Below are 25,182 nucleotides of genomic sequence, written 5' to 3' on the forward strand. Positions count from 1 at the left end.
TTGAAGGATTAGAAATAATTATTTTATAACTGAGATTTAAGTGATTGTCTTTTAAGATTTAAAATTTAAGTTAAGGACTACAAAAAATCCTTTATGGATGAAGAAAGGAGTATTTATATATGCGAATTTGAATTGACAAACTAGCATAACAAATGTTATTTTATTGATTAAAAAAAAAAACATACAATATTTCTTTTGATATACATAAGCACAAAGCAATATTTGGTAGCATTATGTCATCTGTCTCATCAGACACTGATGCTGAATACCAGACCTACTCAGAGAGGACATTAGCTATTATAAAGCCAGAAGCTTATGAAAACGCGGAGGATATTGAAAACCATATCTGTGATAATGGATTCATGATTTTAGCTGTTAGTAAAAGTTTATTATATATATTGTTTTAAAGAGATGACCAAAACTGTTATCGGTGTTATTTTTTATTAAATTCCGAAGCGCGCTCAATTTTGTATTTATTACTAGTGTACGTGAGGAATTTCAGTACCAGCTAAATTGATTCCCGCTATCGAAACGGAACTAATTTCGATCGTTGTAAATTTATTAAGGTTGACGTAAAATTATCGATTGCGTTATTTTAAGTTTCGTCGTTTCATACTTTTTCTTAAATATTTTAGAAATCTATTTATCAAATTAAAATGTATCTATTTTACTTACTACATATATTTATCTTGATCCATTGACTTTAGGCTTTTACGTAAGAAAAATAGTTATTTCCATAACCTGTTGATAGCGAGCGATTAATATCGAGTAATAACCGGGAGTGAGCTAAGCGTGTTTACCTTGTTACGATGGAAAGTCACCCACTAGGGACACACCCAACTCTAATAGATCAGTACAATAGACTTTTTCTTTATCAAATAATACCTAAGTTAATACTATTAGGCCATAAATATATTGATTTGTCAATTAAATATAATATCAATTGATAGATAGTTTCTACAAAATATATAGACAATAAATGGACAAATACAATAATCAAATATTATTAAGTGTTTATTATATTGGGATAGACTAACAATAAGTTTAATTTATTATTTTTTACGTTGAATAAGGAGGTCAAGCAGACGTTCTTATTGACGTGCACAATGAATTGGACAACAGTTTATTGCGTTTGTCTTCAGAATTAACGTTTTATCGATGTTATTAAATGACTCATAAACGATAAATTATGTTTCTGTAGTACCTAAATATTTACTGTGTCTGCATGTTAACATTTATTTTTATATTATTGAATGGAAATGTTGTGTGTCTATAATGGCTTTATTGTAGAGTTCGATCCCCTATTTTTTCATAGGTTCATCAACTTGTAGCGTTTTCACATGAGTAAATATTAGTCGATCAAGCTAAATCGAAAACGATTTCAATCTTCTGAACAAGCTTTTCATCAAATTGAAGGAACAATAATTTGACTATATCGTCAAACTTTTATTGATTCCAATTAATTATTTTTTCAGATATATATGTATATATATGATTTTATTTTTATCAATTTAAATGAAATTAAGCCCGAAGTTAGATTTTATATAATATACAATAGTGGTTTTCGGTCGCAACTTCGCCAGTGTGCTTAGAGACAGTCGGGGGCGGTCGTAGGTTTTAGGTAAAACAAAATTACAGCTTTCTTTGGGTTTAAGCTTGCTTCATACAAAATTTCATCAAATTCGGTTCAGTCTTTTAGCCGTGAAAGCAAAACAGATACATAGACAGACAGATTTACTTTCGCATATATATATATATATACTTCTATTATGTTTTATATTAGAATAATAATACTTCTATAATGTTATTATAACGTTGCATTTTAGTCAGATTTCGTGGAACTATTAACTTTTTTAATTAACTAGATTTTGTTTTTTTTTTTTTGTTGGAACATTTTATAATTATGTCAAGGCTTATTCAAAATTTTAGAAGAATCCATTGATCGTGATTTCGCTCAAAGGGTTGCACGATGTCCGTGTAGTGGCCGGCGGCGCGTGCGAGAGAGGGTTGCGGGGTATGCAAAATATATCAGCATAGTTGAGAGCGAGGGGCGCGTTCATTATTCCGCGACACAGCCAGCCCTTGTTAGTATAGGGCTAGCAAAGAGCTTTTTTGAAAATTGTTTATAATTAAAACATTTTAATTTATGTTTAATAAGTAAAAGTATAACTCATGATGTGCTCCCAAGTTTCATGAAGTTTCAAATATTCAAACTTGTAAGGATTTATTTTTAAAAATGTAGGTATATTATTAGCAAAATAAAAATGACATGCAGAATTTAAGTGAAATAATAGTCTTATCAAAGATGAAACTGATTATTTTGGCTTTTCATTATAATTCTATATTAGCTTTTTTTTGTGCCGAGAGGGCACAGAGTATTTCACCAATGTCACGTACGAATTAAAAACAATAAACAATTTAGACATTTCAGAAAACTTTTAACTAATCAATTATATTTATCGAACACTATAATCAGTAATATTTTAGGCAGAAGAAATTATTCTGATATTTTAATATATCTTCTAATAAAAATAAAATAAATATTGTTTTTATGCGATATTATTAATCTTATAACATATAAAAAATAATTAGGTACTTAGTTTATTAAATTTATAGGTAAAGATACAAATTATAATTAAAAAATATATGTAAACTGTATACTTACTTACATTAACAACCCTGTTGCTGCGTTAGGTCTTGAGCACCCTAGCTTAGGGGCGGTCACTGCTGCTATCTATGGATACCATAAAAAAAAACTAATTACATATTCCCATTGACGTTTCGAGTGGGTCTGTCCACGACAACTTCGTATGTTAAAAATTAGATTTTTTTAAATTAATATTTCAAAGGAGAATTAAATGCAGCACTTGATTGTGTCTCGAGCTGCGTACGATATCTTTATTTTATTTAATAGACGTTTTATGCACATAAAGATAATGAATATAACATATATATCTTTAGTTTTAAAGTGTTTCTATAAAGAAATCCATTCCATTTATTCTTTTTAAACGCCGATAAAAAATAATATTTTTATCTACACGTAGGCTATAAATCTTAGTTTTATATTTGATATTGCATTGGATCTATTTTAATATTTTATTTTTTAACAATGTATTTTACTAGCCAAATATATCTATGCTATATAATATTTACATATTATCATTGTCATCAAAACAATGTCTTAGAGACATGCAATATTTTTATATAATGAATTTGCTAATTAGTTTCACCAGGTTTTAATTAAATGTGTGTCATATCTGAACGGATCTATAGTTAATTTTTATACCCAACTTGATGTTATCGTCATATTAAATGAGTCATTATATTTCGTGTGTATGCTTATATATACTTAGTTTATGATAACATAACATGAGACGTGTGTCATAGTTTATTCTCTTATAACACTAAAATAAAATTATTGAATACTTAATTGCTATTGAAATTAGCAATGTTACCGAAGCCTTAGTACTTGGTTATTTTTGTAAAATATTTTGGACTGAAATTAAAAGCGAATTATACTTTTATTAAGTACGTTAAAATAAGCTTTTGATCCTTAGTTAAATAATAGGTTAACAACTGCTATGTTGATATAGGTACGACAACAGGTCCAGGATTCCGAAACCAGTGTCGGTAGTATGTATATATTTTTAGATTTATTGTGAAGTCATTCTCAGCAACAGCCTGACTAGGAGCTAAATTTATCAACTGCTAAGTCTGTTCTGTCCTATGCCTAATCCTTCACCTCTCGAAGGAGATTGCCATCAAATTGGAATAAGACATTAGAGGAAATATTATAAAGTGTACTTGTGTATATGCAGACCTGTGTATAACAATATCATCTGCATAATTTACTAGTCTCTGTTTTAAACAGTAGGCAGGAAAATCATCAGTTATATCTTATTTTCAGAGACGCGAAGTACGTCTCACTCCAGAGCAAGCTGCAGAATTGTATAAAGGCCACTATGGGAGACATCACTTCCCGCATCTCGTCGCTCACATGTCCAGTGGACCGATCATCGCTCTCGTTCTTGCCGCTAGAAATTGTATACAAAAATGGCGAACTTTGATGGGACCCGCTAGGTACAATACACTCTATTATTAAAATAGTTATTGCCTTTCTCAAGTATAATATCTGAAAAATTTTGTACTTTTTAATAGTAATCGTTTTATTTTTATTGATATTAGTTAAACCAACAAAGTAAATCACGTTTTTACGCTTCCATTTGATTTGTATTCCATTTAAAGAAGTCTCCTTTTCTTGAAATTTACAGCTTATTGCACTATCCTATTCTTTGCGGGTTGGTGGGTAAGCATTTAGCAGAATGTCATGTCATGTAGCATGTAGTTGAAAATTATACCTATTATTATATTTTTAAGAGTGGTGGAAGCCCAAGCATACTGGCCCGACAGTTTACGCGCGTGCTACGGACGGCGCACCAAGTATGGGGACTACTTCAACGCGCTGCACGGTAGCGAGAACCATGCAGAGGCTTTACGTGAAATACACTTTTTCTTTCCTAATAGTATCTATCCATTCAGAATTTTATATCCATTGATAACTTATCTGTAATTTCTTTTATTTTGACTTCGTCGCTCGTTAAAAGGATATTTTAGCCTAAAACATGTATACATATAAACATGTCTGTAAGGGAACTAAAATCATACGTAGCTTTTTTGTTTTCTTTTCAAAATCTACAGATTTTTTATGAATTTTAATAAATTTGTATTTTTAACCTTTACATAAATTAAAGAAACAGGTATCGTAAATCGTGAAATTTAAAAATAGTTTTATAATCAGTGATCGTTGGACCGATACTTCGTCGATGGCAAATCAGCGATTACATTCAAAAGAACTTATCGCCGACCCTCACTCCCGCACTCACTGCACTCGCACAAGAGCGACCGGCCGAGCCCTTGCTGTGGCTAGCTGATTATTTGAACCATCATAACCCTAACCAACCCGAGTGGACTCCGCAACCGAGAGAACAAAGGGACGAAGAAAAATGTCATACGCCATTAAACTCGCAGGATTTAGATCAACTAGTGAAATAAATTTGTTCTGAATATTATAACTACTATCTTATACGCAGTTTTGCGACATATTGTTAATAAATGTTCTGATCATTTGTATTGGTTTTATAAAATAATTTCTTATTATAAAACATTTAATTACACATACGAAAAACTTTTCATTGCAATAATAATCATTTATATTATACGCGCATCGTGCGTGATACTGTAAATCGATTGTCATGTTATTTTATAAAATTCTGTTCTTGGACATATTGTAATATAATTATAGAATAAAAGATTTTTATGGCGATGCGCTATATATTTAACTCCCAATGCTAAAAGAGCGATAAGTTTGACGTATTTATAAAGCATAAAAGCATAAAGCTTCTGGGCAATGTGAGCAACATCTACATGTCTGACCGATTCAAAACGTAGGTTATTAATTTTCTGGTCTTGTTTGAGTCGGGTTAATCGTTAATTGAATATTTTTATAAACAAATAATTATTAATTTATCTTTATTGACATCGTCACAAATTTAAAATAATAGTGGTAAAATTTGGGACCTAAAATGTTACCACTATAAGTAGTTTTCAAAATTGTCTAGATATAAAGGGATACTTACATATATATATTTTTACAGTTATGTATATTTTTTGCATATATGACACGACGCCATTTTTTTTTGGTTTTTGAAGATTTTATACAAAAACGAAACGCCCGCCCATAAAAATCTGCCAAATATTTTAAACGTAGTTTACATATTGTACCGTGCCAAAGACTTAAGCCGGTTGTATGTATCCGACCATAATAGAAAAAAATACAAATAAACAACATTTGACAGCAAATAGAACAGAATTTTGGAAGTAAAATTAAAATACGTGGTTAATTACAATATTTTTCTATTATAAGCAGAGTTATTAGCAAATCGCATTAAATACGTAAATCTAAGGTTTGTTTATCTTATTTCCTACATCCATTGGAATAGGCTATGACCCGACACTCACAAATTAACTTGAGTCGATTATTTTGGTGTACATATATAACAAATATTGTATACAAATAATTAGAGGAAGAAATAAAACACAAATTATACCCCAATTTTATTCCTTTCACAAAAGATTTTCTATCACAGGCTAACGTGTAAGATATCGATCAACTAGACATTTTTTTTTAGATTATTATCAATACGTTCGTTTAATTTTTTAAAGTCTCGAAAACGATTATCACCAAGGAACAATGTTCATGAATATTACAAAAATTTCATAGAAAATATACATTTAATATTGAAAATATCGAAAAATAGGAGCATACAACTTAAAATTACAGAAGTCTATCTATTACGTCAATGATAATATATCAAATTACAATATATTTTGGTAAAAAAAAAAACAAAACTTAAGTAAATGAGAGATTACATTAAAATTGCTTATTTAGAATGCAGTCACGGCACCTGAAAAAAAAGCAAATAATTTAAATAAGCTCACCAGAAGTGTACTAAATAAATAAAAAAAAATTATCGTTATATATAATATAGCGAAGATAATTTCAAGTATATTTCACAACACGCACACTTGAATGACGTTAGGAATTGATTTGTCCAATAATGCTGTCTTCTTCTTTCGAATGTCAAATCAACGGTTGATTCAATATAGGTTATCAGGATCTATATTACATTGTGAATTTAATATATAGATCTATATTAAATTCACAATGTTTTAAGGTACTGAATAATGCTGTCTTGCTTAAAATTGCTTCGAAAATAAGCCATTATTTCTCTTAAAAAGTAAAGGATAAAAAATGTCATTGTGAGTTATCCCTAAGAGATAGACGTATACCATCGTGGACTTTTTAGAACACTTTTTTAAGGTGTACAATTTTGTATTACATTATTTTGATATATCTTGTAGGGTTCAGACAGCGTTTGCAATGTAAGCGCAAAAATTGTGTTTATTTACGACCTCCAGAAACCTCTAAAATTATCATTTCTCTCCTATATAAACCTTTTATCTGTTATAAAAAAACGCATCATAATCCATTGTGTAATTTTAAAGATCTAAGTATACATAGGGACAGACAGCGGTAAGTTTTATACTGTGTAATGTTGCAGGTGAATCAGTCATGCCACCATTTTGATTATAAACAATGGCATGTCACAGATCAAATATTTTTTGTAAATTATGTAGTGTTATAGTGTATATAAGCGTCGTTGCCCCATGAAGTATGCGATGATACATGTGATCCAGTAGCTCACTTACCCTCCAAATCTTTAATATTGATGATAGGAGTCCAGGCGAGCTTGCACAAAGCACGTGAAAGTGTATGCGAGTATTCTGTCTTTGTCGATAAAATATGTGATGATTACAAGTCAGGAGAACTCACTTAGTTGTTCCTGTGCATCCTAACTATCGCTGCGTCGCTGGTGGAGCACAGACCGATTTTTTTGCAGATGTCCTTGGTGCCGAACTCCTCGATGAGGTGAATGACACCCTCGCCGTATATCTCCAGCATCGTGTGACACTGTTGTAACATTTTATAGTTTAGAAAGTGTTCGAAGCAAATATATGATAGGAACATTATTTTTATTAGACGGCTATTCTCAACTTTGTCTAGCTGCTAAGGATAATGTCTTAAGAAAAAGTCCCATAACATCATGGCTGCCAATATCAATGTGAAGAGAAAATTGTCTTTTAGTTTGTACTTTATTTGATGTATATTTCAATGGCATCACGTGTAAAATCAAATCATCTTCAACTTTATAGCAGCAATTATGAAGCGTTTGTTCTCACCCGAGCGTTGTACTTGGCGGGCAGCGCAGAGCAAGACTTCTCAATGACGTGTACGATATTCCGGTCCACCTTGTCGTTGCTGAGGACCTTCTTCACCGCCATGACCACTGTCTCGCACACTGCGCAGTCGAGGATCTCCTCTGCTAGGAAAAATTAACTTTTACTAAATTAACATTCACTTGGAGCCACGAGATGGATAGGGGAATTGTTTTAGGACTTAATGTAAATTTCCCAAGTTTGGCCTCAATTGAGTTGTTTTAAATAAATTTGTACTCCACCTTTGAACTTTTTGAAAGCGGTGGGGTCGCACAGCTTGAGCTCTCTGCAGACCTCGTCGGCATTGAGCTCCTGGGCGAGCAGGCTGATGACCAGGTCTGCGTACTTGTCTACGAACTGGTCGCACTCGCCGCGAACGGACTTCGGCATGTGTTTGCATACGCCGTGGACTATCATCTTAATTTCATCCTAGAGTGTAACACCATTTTGTAAATAATAGGCAAAAAATCAAAAAAAGGAAAAAACGTTTGAACAATATAAATGATCCTATATATGTAAATCAATTTTTGTCGTCCTATTTAAATTTCGATCACAAACTATAACTATCTAAATTTTTGTTTAATTTAATTATCTTTGGGTTGCTTTTGAATCTGGTCTTCTCCAAAGGACTAACTAGACTAGGCCGCATTCGAGTTATCTTAATATCTTAAGGCCTCGGCGGAAACGGCCTGCGGCTTGCTTACGACTCAGACTAGAAAATCTACTCGTTCAGCAGTTGCCTACTTTTCTAATGTCAACAATAGTAATTGAAAAAAATGCTTTGATTTTTTATCAGGAATAAAATGAAAAAAATAATTACATTATTTCTAAGTAAAACAGCTAGCAGGTGGTAATTTATATAGATAAGAAAAAAATGTTAAATTAATATAAAAACTCACTTCATTATGCTTGTCTTTGATCTGGTCGTCGATTTCCTTAAGCACAAACTCGCAAACGACACAAACTGTTCGCTGCGAAGAGACTTTTATGGGGCGACCGTTCTGGGTGTTGTCTGGTATTTCGTTCGTACCTGAAGCGGAGATTTTGATTTTTTTATAAATCAATTATCATAATTAACAATTACAAAAATAATCAATTTAAATGTAATAAAGATGGTGATATTCTGGCATACGCAGAATGTGCATGGTATTCGAAATGTTGATATCATTATAAAAAATCCTAGTATTATGAATTATTTTTTAGGTACTTCGTTTACTATAACTGTTAACCAAAACAACAAACGGTATCGTCATCACATCATTAAAATGTTACTTTCTTTCACATATCACATTTATAAATGTATAATTTTAAACGTACTAATATCTCCAGGTCCATTTTCCAGCATTTCCTTAGGCAACATCGGGTGCTTCCTGTTGTTCCTGTCGCCTCTCAGACTCGGGTTGTTGTGGTATTTGTCGATAGACGAGTGAGTGAGAGCCAACGGATCGGTGTGTTTTTTATCATCCTTGCACAGTTTTAGGTAGACGCATATTTCTTGGGCGTTGAGGTCTGCTACGAGCATCTCGACTAGTTGGTTGGTGTACGTGTCGACGAAATCCACGCATTGAGTGCGGAGTTTCGAAGAGAGGTGAGTGCAGAGACCGTCGAGGGCTTTGCGGATACTCTCCTGTAACATTTTAAATTTAAGTTAAAGATAACATTGTAGTAATATTCTTTTTGCAATTATATTCCATGATTTTCCAAACTGTATACGTAAAAAGAAATTAAAAATAGGAGATAAAGAAAGTTGCAGGCAAATTTTTAGTATGTGCTTAATAAACACTGTAATAATGTCTTTAACGTGTATTAAAGTATTACTGCGATTATCTCAAATTGTTTATGTAGTATCGTTAACAGGAAGGATAATAAATTTGATGCTATATTATATAGATATATATTCCAATTGTGTTTAAACTAACCTCGCTGCGGTTATTCTTGAGCATAGTTTCGAGTTGTTCCACCGCGAACAGACATAACGGACAGTTTGACTTCTCAGAGTTGATGGAAACGCGACGAACTTCTTCCTTCTTCGCACACAGACCGAGAGCTGGACATACCTGTTAAGTTCTTTAAATTATTAACAAAAATGTTATATGGACACGCAATAATATTTAACTAAACCGTCTTATTATGTCGTACTACAATCACTACTATTGTATTGTCGTAAAATCGGTGGTCGGTTAGAGGGGTTTGGGAGTCGGTATTATCTATGTTTTATTCCCAAGATATGCGAGCTACGCAAACTTATACAAAATCCAATCTATTACAATTATTTCAGATAGGCAAATAACAGTAGAACATCTCAAGGGTCATTAGACTCCACATGAGGCGCGGGGCGCGGGGCGAGGGGCGAGGGGCGAGGGGCACTCACGCTGGCGGGGTCGATCTCCTGCACGAGCAGCGCGATGACGGCGGGCCCGTACTGCGTCACGAACTGCCGGCACTCGTCGTTGATGGACTGCGGCAGCACGTCGCACGCCTCCTCCACCGCCTTCTTTATGGCCTCCTGGTACATCGAATGCCATAGCGTTACGAGATATACTATATAAAACAGGCACAGGTACCATCACTGCTATATAAGTAATTTTGAACGGCTAATGTTTAAGAATTATTTATTATGAAATAAAAAAATTAAACATTATAGCAACATTCGTTAGGTCATTCAGCCGATTAGTTTATTAAATTTATAATAAAAAAAACACTTATTACTTATATCCATAATTTGTTGAAAATATTTACTTCGCTTTGTGTAAGACATGTGAAATAAGCCTTAAAGCGCCAATAGTGAGGTCTGTTTTTAGAATGGCATGACGCAGCTAGTTACAAGTTTGTTCGGATGTAATGTAATTATAAAATATTATTAGACCTAACAACGAATATAATTTTCTCACACTGAAATGCAGAACATTGTAAATATTTTTTTTTTAAATAATCTAGATCTACATTACTATTTAAAGTACCATGTTTTAGCATTGTTGTGTTAACGTCTGTGTATAATTGACATTTACCGTTAAACTTACCTCATTATTGTCATCGCTGAGTTCAACTTGTACGTAGTGCAAGAAGTACTGGCAGAAGGAGCACCAGGCGTCCGCTTTAGGAGTCGCGACAAACATCCTCTCTATGGGCAAGGCGGGGGAGGCCGTCGTCTCGGTTCCTAGGATTTGTACATTAGCCTGTTTCTGCAGCGGCACGCGAGCCTGTTAGTCATAAATGAAAGGATAACATTAAATAGAGAATATCAATTTTAGACATTACACTTTCTTGATAGTCAAAGGATAAATTACCAAAAGTTTCGATAAGAAAATACCCTGAACTAAGAATTATATTCCCAAGTTGCGCCATGTGCTCTGCATACTTAATAATTGTATATGAATCTTTTGAGCATAATCGTAACTTTTTTTAAAAATTACGCAACCAAAATCTGAGTAGTATAGTTGGTGGGTGGGTAAATAGTTATTTTTTTTTTGTTATTCTTATAAATCGATTTTTACTGAAAATTATACTTAATAAATACAAATCCTCAAAACTATCTTTTAGGGATTGGAATCCGTTATCTTAAGATAGGCATATATTTGTTTTTAATTAGTTATAAAGCCACAGATATGCATTCGTTTCACTGCATAGCGTTAGTTTGATATGAGAATTTACACACTAACTTTCTGTGTAGTATAGCTATTCGCTTCGTCTTCACCAATCAGCTTCGGCGACATGGTGATAGCTTTGACCGCTAGTTCCTTGGGCAACAACGGCGCGATGGTGACGTCGGTTTTGTTCGTGCATATGCCAATAAAGCCGCAGATCTCGTCGGGCTTCAGCTCCGACACGAGGTAGTAGTAGATAACGGAGTGGTACTGCTCGACCAGTTGCAGACATTCGGATTTGAAGTTACCCGTGTGTTTGCAGAGACCTGGTGGAACATAACAGTTATGTAAGAGTATATTCTGTACAAAAATATAAACCACACTGTTCAATGTTTAATGTCGTGTCGTTTGTTGTAATGACGGAGGACTGACGTTTCTCGAACATATGTCGATATCCGCGTCCGATGTTATGTGTTTAATATAGAGATACATTCGTTCTCGGTCCGTTCAAATATTACAGATACGATGGGTATGTTTACGTACCATGCGTGTGTGAATTTTTATATAAGTTCGTATACATGTATGTAAAAATACACACGTAAAAATATGATAGATCCTATATTAATAAAAATAATGTTAATAACTTACGTACCGGTTAGAACTTTATGGAACTCTACTTCTGAAGTGTTGGCGACCAGCGTGTCTCGCATGTGTTTTATGACCTGCTCGCAAAACTCGCACGGAACGTCACTAAACAAACATATTATTTATATATATTAAAAATATGGCTAGTTTGAAATTGCCGTATAATATGGCAAAAATATATTAATCGTAGTAACATACTCTGTAGCCTTCAGATCCTTAAGCTCGTCGGGGAAGGTGTAGAGGTTGTGCGAGTGGTAGAGGTGGGTGCACTGCCCGCTGAGGTGGCAGATCGACTGAGGGGTGAGGTCCTTCTTCAGCGCCTCTATGATGTTCTCGTAGTATTTGAACGTTAGCATCGAGCAGGAGTCGGAGAGCGAGCCCATGTTTTGACACACCTTGGAAATTAAATTGGTAATACAATCGAATATATATTTATTTTGATAGCCAATTTTCAGTATAAAATAATTTGAAATCTTAACCAAAATTGCAGACATAAAGCGACATTTATAAAAGTTCAATTTACTTAAAATACACTCGTTACGTGAAAATTTAATGGGTACGTACATTTTTGTCAACAAAATCTAGGATACATTTTTAACCTCAATTACTGAAATACTATGTCCATAAAAGTCAGGTACGACTTTCTATTTCTGTATTCCGGTTTGGATGGTGAGTGAGCCAATGTTATGACACAACACAAATAAATTACAGTTTAAGGAATTTATACAATACCACAATCAAACGAATGATTGAACAAAAAAAAACACGTAAAAATACATACCTGCAATATTCCAACGAGGAAGTTTTCGTAGCTGGTCTCATCGAACCTCTTCCTGACGATGCCAACCGATCTCCTGCAATTCGAGCAATCTTCCCTATGCTTCAATGTTGCATTCTGAAATTTTATACGACGAATTACTATATCATGCGAAACGATTTATTTATTAGCGACAGTAATGAAGATACAGCGACAAAGTGCTCACAATCACACATAAAAATCAATATAAAGATGATTTCTTCACAAGGTTTTTACCCATATAATCTGTCTGTACAAATAAATAAACGTACAATGTACGCATCGATAACTTGTACTCACATAGTCTTCAATGAGCCTGTCGATGTTCGCGTTGTTGCAGAGTCCAGCGACGGAGCACACCGCGTCCGGGTTCATCTCTGACGCCAAAGTCTCGACCAACTCGGGTACGAAGTCGTCGGCCAGTTTGATGCATTCCTTCGTCACTACTTTAATAGGAATCAATTTGCATTCACCTTCAAAGACTTCCTTTAGTTCTTCCTGTTGAAAAATACTTCAATTAGTATTAATTATAAAGTGTATTCGTAAAGAAAAAAGTTTATTTTTTTTATATTAAAAGCTTGTCACATGACAAAAAAAAACATTTAAATTATAGGCAACAATAATAATAACAACATTGTGACAGCCTATAAGTGTCCCTCTCTTGGGCTAATCCATCCTCTCATTTTGCGGAGCCTGTTTGGGAGCATATTCCACCACGCTGTTCCAATGCTAGTTAAGGAATTGGATGGATGGATTCTAATCGGACATATTTTCTATAAAGACGATTTAAAAGTTAGATGTTACGTTACGGCTCGCTCTGTGTTTTTTTATTAAGTGCTTGGTATAATGGGATATGTATGACATATTGTTTTTTCCTTTTTGAGGTTAGCTTAAAAACATTTTGTTATCAATTAAATTCAATTTTATAATAAAAGAAAATTAATTATATCTATTCTTAGCATGGTGTCATCGTGTGAGTAATTCGATATGATTCATTCGAAACAGACATTAATAGAGCAACGGAGGATAAATACCTAATAATTTCATGCAAATGTATAGTAGACATTTGAGATGGAATTGTGAGTAAACCGTCAGTCAGAAGACTTAATTTACATTTTGTAGTGAACTAACGTTAATACAAATGATTAAATGAAAATGTTCATATATTATTTACAATACAAATTGATTCTCAATTACATTCGGTTTAAATGAGTAATTTTCGAAAAAAGATTAATTTAATAATTAATAAGATAAAAATCGATAATTTGACGTTAAACTTAAATATGTCTTCTAAGAACTCACTCAATTATTATTTTATAAAGTGGTTAATAGAGACAATTAAGCCATCCGATTGTTTGTCGTCAATGATGCCCATAAACATTGACAATGTAATAAATATTAAGTTTTATTTAACGTCCCTTTGTTCGATCACCAATGATCGAACCTTTGTACTTGAAGGTGTTTCTTATTTGCTATGTTATAAACAAGAACTATTTTTATTTTTTATTTAAATTCGTTTTGATATACTGAAAACTTTGAGATCCATGTATAATAAATATCATAGTTTTTTTAATGAACGCTAATCTCAGGAACTACTGGTCTGATTTGAAAAGTTCTTTCAATTTTAGCTTTGATAGCCCATTTATCGAGGCTATAGGCTATAACCATCACGCTACGACCAGTAAGAGCAAAAACATGTATGACAGAATCTGTAATATAGCCTAGTAGAGTCTAGACGACTAGACTAGATGATAATATTGTAATCATAAGCAAGCGTTAACTCTTTCGCATGAGACATGATCGCCCGTGACAGGGTTAAGACAATCCATTACATCAAGATGACTGGAGTTCATTATTACTCTTATCGGTCATTGCTTTATATTAAAGCGAACGGGTCACAGATTATAAAAACAAAACAGACATCGTTAATAATATAAATATCTCATTGTAATTTATTCATTGTAAATATTAATGCAAGCAACTCTATTTCTGATGTCTAATATGTACGTATATAAAAAGTTTAAACAGAAAATTAATCTTGATTTTTTATAAGTATTAAAATAAAATATTTTTTATGTTTAATTGTGACATTTAGTGACGTCGAGGCGTTTGCTCCTTGATGATTGATACTGTACTCTAGGTACACAAATTAAACATTTTTCATCAACGTAACGTTAGGGCTCATTTCAATTGGCTAATTTCAACGAAATTCTGTCACATGTGTATTCCATCAACCCGCATTGGAGCAGCGTGGTGGAATATGCTCCCAACCTTCTCAAAGGGAGAGGAGGCCTTAGCCCAGCAGTGGGAAATTTACAGGCTGCTAATGTAATGTATGTACTAATATTACTACTACCGCGTGAAGATTGCGGTTTCAAATTACTTAAAACCTTCTCCATAAGAGTAGTCAATATAGCAACAGGGAGCTAGTTTATTAAAAGCGGTAACACTAAAGAGTACTATATACCTCTTATGATATAAATTTTTGTTTTCATTCGTATATTTTTGATAATCACAATTAAGGTGGAGTAATAATAATGTAAATTATTTTGCGTATAATTGAGTTAGTTTTTTCAGTGAGATATCTTTTAGTAATAAGGAAACCAAATAAAAGGGGTGTTATTTACCTGAGTCTCATTGCTCTGTAGCTGGTCACGAGCTTGGGTCACCATGTCCTTGCAAATCTTGCAGATACCGTCGTTGTCTTCAGGGAATGTCATCTTTGACCACACTCGCTCGACACAGTGGTGAGTTGCCCCGCATTCTCGACCCGTGCTACGGATAACAAACAAAAATTTCAATAATAACGCAATCAGTAATTCTGGACTTACACAAACTAGTACTACTTCTTGAATCTTAAAGACTCCGCGAAAACAACGACTTCGGTACGTACACATTACGTGCTCTAATAAAATTGTTTACAACTAAGGTTCACATTGAAAATATTTTTCTATTAAAATGTTTCTTAATGCTTTTCTCTTCATATAAAATGTTTATCTGATATATGAATTGCGTAAACAATATTTAGCCGTAACATCATATATCAGAGAATGGTGTTCTCTAATTAAGCATCCTTTGACACATATAATATAATATAGATTAAGATTGAATCATAGATTCACATGTCTAGACAGTCGTTATCAGGCACGGCGTCAGAAAAGCGCAACAGTTTTTCAAAGATTTTGGTATTGTTTTATGTAATTTTTTTTTATGATGTAGGTAGTGGTTCAGACAAATGGGCCACCGAATGGTAAGTTGCTCCAAGCTTGGGTGACCAACTAAGGTGTTATATCCCTTGAACCTGTGTTTGCACTAGCTCATTCATCGTTCAAGCCGGAACATAACAAAATTGCTAATTGGCGGTAGAATATCTGATGAGTGGGTGCCTACTCAGACGTACTTACTCAAAGACCTATCGTCAAGTTACCTACATACATTTTTTAAGGATATATGGAAATCCTTACTGATTTAAAACTAATTGAAACTTTAAATCTATAAATATACGAGTATAACTCATATATGCTAACGAATTTAAAAATGTCAATATCTATTCGCAATGTTTAATATAAATTTGTCAATGTATTTAAATATTAATTTAAAACTGCATAATTGAAATATGCGTTGAAATTTGATCACTTACAAAGCATAACTTATGTCATGATAAGCGAAACTTTACGTAAACAAATAATATTGACTAATCGTAACGAATCATTATACACGGCTATTAGAATAGGAGGAAGTTACGCCACCACGATTTGCGGTCAATATTATTTCAAACGTCATGTTTATTAATGAAAAATTGTACGACTTTGTAACGGACATACGCATATACAGATACGTGCAGGAAAATTGGAGGAGAATCGCGTATGTGCATGGAAATATATTCCAATATGAAATCTTATATACAAATAACACATATAAATATGAATTATGTAAAATTTTAAATATTTGCTTGTTTTAAACTAACTAATTTTCACAACGGGTTACATGATTATTATTGATATACTTCGAATGATACTATGATATGATACTCTAATTTTCTTAAAGAAAAAATGTAGTGTAGGGTGAAATAAGAACGTAGTCGTTAAATTAGGTAGACGAGTGACAAATAAATAGTAAATTATTCACATGTATTCTAAACTAGCTCTGCCACTCAGTTTTACCCAAGTTATTTTTATAATACACTAGCGATACCACCCCCCCCCCCCCTGGCTTCGCACGGGTGCAATCCTGATACTAAATATACTAAAGAATGTCTTACAACGTTCACAGTTTTTATATATAAACCTTCCTCTTGAATCAATATCTCTATCTAAAAAAAACACATAAAAATTTAAAGATCTAAGCATACATAGGGACAGACAGCGGTAGACGACTTTGTTTTAATACTGTGTAATAATGAACTAAATATGTACCAACCTCGCATATATGCAACCGGAAATACAGACAGATAGACAAAAAATAGAAATAATAGTAATTGCTTTTGGTTATTGTCAAAAGTCATATTAGCTTAAACATGCCGTTATTTTGAAATCACAGACAAACAGAAATCAATTTAATTTATTTGCATAGAGATACCATCATGGTAAATATGAGGCGGAAAATAATATCCGTATATTATCTCCGTATACACTCGTCAAAGATTGTGTTGTTTACATTTTAGATTTTATCTCTACATAGTATGAAACAAAGTCGCTTCCCACCATCTGTCCGCTTAGATAAGGTTAAGGTGCACCTGTGTTCGCGCTAACACTTCTGCATTGTAATATGTTCTACGTAGACGGCTGGTCTACCACAGTGACCGAAATTGCCCGAACGACTTCATCATTACATGCGTATAGCAGAGAAAAGGCGAAAATTTCAATTTACATAGCAAATAAAAGCAAAATGTTTCTTGTTATGTTTGTTATTCAATCTAAAAGTTGTTTATTGTATCCGTGTGAAGTCGGAGCGGGAAGTTAGTATAGAATAAAATAAAATAGACAACAGATGTCTGTATACATTTATCCTGTTTATAGCTGGAATAACTAAGGGCCAGTAAATAGCGCACACATAAATTAAAGTTACATATTGAAATCTGAAAAGCAAATAATAATATACAGTAATTTTGCCTTTTACCTTTTTATTAATATTATTAAGGTCATCGTCGGATTATTTCGTGTGAATATAGACAAAAAATCTTATCATATTTGATACCCATTAAATAAAAATGATAACATCCACACGCGGCAAAACGGCCACGGACGGAAACTATTAAAATACTCTTTGTTTTCCGTTAATTTAAAAATAGAACTAATAATGATATCATAAGATATACTTAGGGAACTCACCTGAAGTTGCTGCACCAATAGGACGGTCCCCAAGTACATTTCGCTCCTCCTACGAGCTTCACTAAAAACAAATGCATTTTTCTTAATTTTATGATCATTCACAATTCCGGTTCACATCATATTATTAACGCCCCATTATTCTAGTAAAATGGTACCCAAAGTTGTCTATATCGATCCCCAGGGACAGGCTGGAAGGGGTCAACGGGAACGGAAATAAAGAATTGTGGGTATACAAGATCTAGTGAACCTTATTTAAGCAGGTCGTGCTTTTTATATATACTTTCCTTTACCTGACCGACTGAGAACGATACTGTCGTTGCCCAGCTTGGGTGTCTGGGCTAAGACGATCCAGAACATGCCCTAAGATCGAAACTTTTGGTCTTGCCCTGTCATTGGCAGTTACTTTGAATCTGTTTAACTATATAACTTAAGCAAGGGCTCTACCGAAAATCGAAACAAATTCTTAGCATCAACCCGGAAATAAGATGCTGGCGGTGCTTACAGTTCTTGGCCTCGAAAAGCATTTCAAGTCTTGGTCCTGCCTGATTCCTCTGAGTAAGCAACACGAAAAATTTGACTATTATTTTTTAATCTACGTAATTATGAAACGGAATGAATGATGACTTAAAATTATGAAAACTTACCTTTTTGTTTGCCTGCCTGCACTTCAACATTCTTTTTCTGTCAAAACAAAACAAAAACAATACAGATTATCTATATTTTCATATATGAAATATCACATAATATATAATTTACTTACGGCTACGAGGTTTTTCAGCTTATCGTTGTTGCACATGCCTATGAGCCTGCACATTGTCTCCGGGGTGGTGTCCGATTGGAGGAGGTGCATTACATAGCTCTCGAGCGATGCTGTATTGTCCTTGCATAAACTCCTAACAGCTGGCGATGGGAGGTCACTACACGCGGACCTCACACTGGTCGCCACGTAGTCCTATTAGATTTGTTTGTTATTAGGTAGTTCATTGACACTTCTTATTAAAAATAAAGAATATTGAGAATTATGGACTATTCGTTACTAGTTCGGTAGTTCGCTGAAACTTCTTCAGAGGTAAAGATTATTGAAAAAGAAAAACATATGAACTCATAGAGTTCGAATATATTATTGTTATTATTTATTTATTTGGTAAGCTAACGTGATATACAAAGTACCTCGTAATTCTATATATACATCAAAGTCTTAGAAATATTACAATGTATATGACTCTAACGGGCTGACAAATAAGACTACGATTTAGCCGATTAAAAAAGAAAGAAGCCGACAAAAAAACTTTCATTTTCAAATGATAAAGTAAACGTATAAGAAAAAAAAAGTAAAAAGAAAAATAGTATATTAGTTATTAATATTCTTGTATATATAACAAGAGCTAGTAGCAAATTGCATAGAATACTGAAATCTAAGGTTTGTTTATCCTTATTCTTTCTTCGATTTGAATAGGAGTCATAGAGATTATATTGAATTTAGACACGAATAATGCATAAACTTCATTTGTGTATTTAGTGACATGTATTTATTCATTGCACAATAAAAAAGAATGACTATCATATTATTTTTTATGAGCAGGAAACGCTTGCTTTTATTATCACCTAACAGTGATTATTAGTATTAGTTTAGTAATTTAGGTTAAATCGTAATTTCGGATATAATTTTATTTAATTTACTCATTAATGAGTATTCATGGTAAAAGAGTAATATATGATATATGGCGGTCGTCATATAAATATTTTAATTGGTCATCGATAACTTTTTCAATAATGATACTTATTCTAACAGACTTGCTGAAAATCTGTCAATATTAACATATTATTTATTGCACACGAACTTGAAATCCACAGAACACAATCCACAGCGTAAACCACGATTGATAACGAAATAGCAATAAAAAAAAATAATTGTGATTAATATTTCCTAAGCGATTGGGCAGAATAACTGACCGCTTATTAACAGTTAATACCGTGAATAATTTCATTGTCGTTACGGTTTTCGACTATGTACACAAGCGTGAAACAACATGTAACAGAAGCTCCTAAATAAGGTCATTTAGAGCATTTTAAGAAGACCTTTATATCACAAGAAAATTTTCATCTGTGTTAAGATATATTGCATTCAGTTACAGATAAAAAAAAATCGAATAACGATTATATTTGAATTTTTTCGGAACCATCAAAAATGACTGAATCATATTAGGTGAATCATAAGTTATTTTGCCAGGAATTAAAATAACATCTTTTGTTTTTGAGACTGGGTATATTTTAATAACTATAAAAATGTTTATTTCAAAATACTAATTTTATTCAACCGTAATTCCACGGTTTTATTGAATTATAAGATTAACATCTTCACCAACTCGGAAACAAAAAAAAAAAGAAAATCTGTTGACAAACAGAGAAGAAAAACGTAGAGTCGTTTGTTCTAAGAAATATTACAAGAGCCGAGTGTTCAGTTTCGAAGTACTGATATCCAGCGAGTCGCCCCTTCGTTCTTTTACCGTGAAGCTATTGCGTTTTAAATTAATTATATACCCTGTTAACTTATACGTCTTCCTTATACATTGAGTGTTATACAAATATACATTACCTCGTTAATCATGTCCTTGACATCTTTAAGCTGTCTGAAGAGACGTATGATCCTGTCGGATTCATAACTTCTCTTAATATCTTCGTGTTGGTGCTCCCATACTGTGCCGATGCAGTGCTGCACCGCACCGCAGGCAGCGGCACGCCTAGATATATTTATTAATCATGGATTAAGATTCAGTGATTCACGAAAGGCAATCCCAGAATATTTATATATAATAAAACAAAATTATTGATTTTTGCCACGACAATTTTATTATAATTAATAAAAAAAAACAATTAGTTATCATTGTAAACACATATGAGCCTTTTTAAACTTTCAATTTATTATTAATTATAAAATTATACTAAATATTTTTTGCCAGAAATATGTATGTTTAATGTTTAAAAAATATATGAATGCTGTCCATTTCAATATTCTAAGATAAGCCAATTATATAAATTATTAATATAATGATATTTTTTACTTACGTCAAGTTTTCACACCAATAATCAGGACCTTTGGAACATTCTTTTGGAATTTGTCGGGCAGATGACAAACCTACAGAAAAGAAAAGTTTTAAAGCTAAAAAATAATGTATATAAACAATTACATATATAGCATTGAAATTAAAACAGATTCATAATTTCTAATATAATTTTAGAAGATAACATATGATTAAGTTTATTTTAATAAATTAATTACCAGTAAAAGGTCGCTATGTGTTTTTATCAGTAACAGTAAGTCAATAACATTATAATATACAAAGTTTAAATAGAGAACAGATAATGTTGATTTTACTTTTTAAATCCAGAATGCCTTAAGTAAAATATTTGTGAGCACTAGACGTGTTATCATTGTGCCAAAAACATGCAGTTTATTTTGATATTCTCGCATAGGACGTAGGAGACATGAAGGTGATTAGCTGTGAAAGCATATTTGTGTATTTCATACAAGAATATGAAATTCATGCTTGTCACATGAATAATTCTAAGTCTAAATTTAAAGTTGATGAAACTGCCAAGTAACTTATATGATAATATTATATACTAAAAACTTCACCGAAAGGCACTACTTCTGTTTTAAGTTTTATATACATATGTTAGCTTAATAATAAAGAAAGAACTACAACCACAGTTAGACGTTACAACTAGACAGAATATAGTATATTATGATAGTGGATAGAAAAATAAGAACTTCATTTATCTTCAATATTTAAACTGACAAGATACATTATGACGTCAAAGTATCAAATCATTTAATGCTCATTAATGTTATTTATACATATTGCGTTTTAGAAATCCCACTCAATTTCTACTATCATCTTATATCTGGTTATTCTAAACAGGACATAGATTTCAGATGATCTATAAGTAATGTAATAAAAGAAATATATAAAAACTCATTCAATATAGAATATGCAACGGCAGCCCTATGAAAACCATGACAATTTTAACCATTAAAACACACGTTAAGTAAATGTTTCTTGAACTATTAACAGACAATAAGATTTTCAAAACAATCTTATTCATGTTTCCAACTAAACAATATTCCTTTGTCTAGATCGTAACGGAATCTTACACATTCAAATGAAACAAAAAATTTAGTTCAGAGCATGTGTGTAATATTTAACCGCATATAATATTTCTATTTGTTGTTTCAATCGTCAATTTTCAATTATCATTTTGCATAACATGATCCCCTTCTATATGTGCAGATCACAGGAAATTGAATATTGCGTTAAACGGTGAGTAACTCCCGAGTCAATAATGTGACTGTTGTAAACATTATTTGTGACTCACAATATATCTTATATTATAATAATAGGTAGATTAACAAAAGCACATCTGTTCACATAAATACAAAAATTAATATTAATCTTGTAAACTTTTGACCTTCAGACAAAAATATAGTCTACTTTAATGTGCTTTAAAAATTTAGGTGTTCATAATAAACAACTGAAATTTTTTTGGCTTTTTATGTCAGTTAAGAATTTTAAAAAATATATGTCAAGTACCTACTAGTAATATAGTCCAAAATATGTCCAAAATATTAGTAAAGTAAAATTTACAATCTTATCTGTCAACAACAAACTCATTATTTATTATAGTGATAAAAATAGCCAATAGCCGCTGTTTGTTTTATACTAATTGTCTACACACTATATGGTTTGTCAGTACGGATAAACCTATTTACTGACATTGTCTAATTTCAAATAGGTATTTCTTATTACAAAATCTTAGACATACTTATTACCAATCGTCAGCAGTGAATGAACACAATATCCAACCCAACATTAAATTCATGTTATAAAACTAATTTTTAATGTAGAATAATTTTGTAAAATGTGAATCTTTGGAAAATTTCCTTACATATTATAATGGTTTTATACTAATACATATATTGCTAACTAGTGTTTAAGACTTCATATAAATTACTGAACTTTGAAATATTGACTTATTTCGGGATATATACAATCCACCCAAAGGTGTTCACATATTAAAAATGTTGATACTATAAAAAGTTATTCTTTAGTTATAATAAGTATTACTTGTCTATAACAAAACCAACAACAGTAAGTTATATTTTTGAATGTTCTGCCATGGCGCTGTTAATTAGAGAATTTTACTTTTTATTTCTATTTATTTGTGATACAAAGGATATTAGGAATAGAAGTTTCAGTAAAAAAAACTAAATCACTTTTTTTATTATCTACCTGCTTATAAAAAAAATATATATATTTCTTTTAAGTTTACTCTTTAAGAATAAACGTAACAAATAATACAGGTTTAAGGCTGAGAAATTATTGTAATGCGCTAATTTCTTAACATGACGTGAAATAGCGTTTTTGCAAGGACAAGAACAATAAAATCAACAAGTAATTAAAAGCGTGCAAAAAAAATACTCACTTGAACAACAAAAGAATAATATGGAGAAGAGACAAACAGCTAGTGTGTTTGTCATATTGAACGCTTGTACTTTAGATTTAACTGTCCACTTTCGATCTCCGTTGTAATAAGACTAACAAAACAATATACCGAATAATTTTCACTTTGTTTCGTGCGAAGTTTATTGCGTATTGATTTGATTTGATAAACAAATGTCAAGTCACCATTACAGATTACTATTAACAACAGTTAATATTAAGAATAGATTAAAAATATACTTTTTCTTAAATATATATTTAGTAGCATAAAAAAAAACACTAAATAACTTTGTACGTATGTATGTATACTAAATACTTATATTAGTAATAATTTATGTAAAATGCTTATGAGAATTTATTAAATAATAAATAGTTTACCATACATTAATATAGATGACGCTTAATACTTATATTACTACATATCGCCACAGAGGGCACTGCATTTATTCATTAGTCAAAAGCATTGTTGTGACTACTCCTCAATAGATGTCCCTAGTCAAAAATTGTTACTAACAATAAATAAAATATCTTTTCATTCAGCTCTGAATTTTTTTATTGGGAATCCATTTTTATTTAAAGCAGTAACGAAATTTATTTTGAAACACATGTTAATTTCATGTTTGCGAAGATAGACGTACAAACTGGTATAAACTATACTAAAAAATCTAGGCTTAGTCAAATGATATACTAAATGTATTATATATGTATTATTACTAGATCATTTTTTTTATTACTAGAGATTATTATTTCTTTTCAAGGAAAATATCTAGAAATGCAGAAATAAATATATATATTATATTATGTCGAAAAATTTATATTTTTTTTTACAACGATTCAATGGCTAATTCTTAGTAAATAGTGCTATGTTGTTGAGTAATTTAAAATAATATTTGTTTATAGCAAAATTATGTTTTTTCGAGTAATGTACAAAAAAAACGGAAGAAACGAATTCGGCTCTTTTTTGTGTGGTGTAATTTATAAACTTCCTTATAAACTTATCTTTAATTACACTAAATATATATGTCGCAGCCAAGTGGTTAAATTAGCCTTTTAATTAACAGCCGAGACTCTTTACTAAAAGGCGTCGTTCATCCAGTTTCCTGAATGACACCTGCTAATACATCTTCCATTCATAGAATAGGGACTCTCATGTAAATAAAAATATTTATATTGATAGTTTAGGTTGTAACATAATTGTTTGATTAAATGCTAAATATTTATAATATCGCACCTATATTGAGACTTTTTTTTCTAAATTGTTTTGATTACAAGAATATGTTTGTTGTGCTTTCTTTTGATCGTTTTGCTAGAAGTCCCATATTCATACATTTGATTGCGCAAAATTGTCATAAAACCGACTCTGTCAACTCTGATTCAATATGGTCTTGTCGGTCTTACCCCTAGAGTGTTCTGTAAGCAGCGGCGGCCCATTTGCCCATTGCGATGCCCCCTGTCCTCGGTGAAAAGTATGTATGTGATTCGAAAGTAGG

At 32.1% G+C, this 25,182-nt stretch overlaps 2 protein-coding genes across 2 annotated transcripts; one reads left to right on the top strand and one right to left on the bottom strand.

Moving 5' to 3' along the window:
- The first annotated feature begins 211 nt into the window (after window positions 1–211).
- Window positions 212–5,136, top strand: LOC125066119 (nucleoside diphosphate kinase homolog 5-like). The gene is made up of 4 exons (XM_047674038.1): window positions 212–374; window positions 3,908–4,080; window positions 4,378–4,523; window positions 4,799–5,136. Exons 1-4 carry the CDS (start codon window positions 234–236, stop codon window positions 5,050–5,052), a joined length of 714 nt encoding a protein of 237 aa, XP_047529994.1. The 5' UTR covers window positions 212–233; the 3' UTR covers window positions 5,053–5,136.
- A 965-nt stretch (window positions 5,137–6,101) lies between these two features.
- LOC125066118 lies at window positions 6,102–23,850 on the bottom strand. Its single transcript, XM_047674037.1, has 21 exons — window positions 23,676–23,850; window positions 21,258–21,327; window positions 20,788–20,932; window positions 18,952–19,143; window positions 18,836–18,872; window positions 18,192–18,252; window positions 15,489–15,636; window positions 13,162–13,359; window positions 12,847–12,960; window positions 12,264–12,460; window positions 12,073–12,170; window positions 11,496–11,746; window positions 10,857–11,036; window positions 10,208–10,342; window positions 9,756–9,893; window positions 9,154–9,463; window positions 8,736–8,866; window positions 8,079–8,265; window positions 7,801–7,940; window positions 7,394–7,531; window positions 6,102–6,464 (listed from the first exon to the last, which is right to left on the bottom strand). Exons 1-20 carry the CDS (start codon window positions 23,728–23,730, stop codon window positions 7,394–7,396), a joined length of 2,925 nt encoding a protein of 974 aa, XP_047529993.1. The 5' UTR covers window positions 23,731–23,850; the 3' UTR covers window positions 6,102–6,464.
- Between the last annotated feature and the right edge of the window lie 1,332 nt (window positions 23,851–25,182).

The sequence above is a fragment of the Vanessa atalanta genome, chromosome 9 (assembly GCF_905147765.1).
Source record: "Vanessa atalanta chromosome 9, ilVanAtal1.2, whole genome shotgun sequence".
Classification (NCBI taxonomy): Eukaryota; Metazoa; Arthropoda; class Insecta; order Lepidoptera; family Nymphalidae; genus Vanessa; species Vanessa atalanta.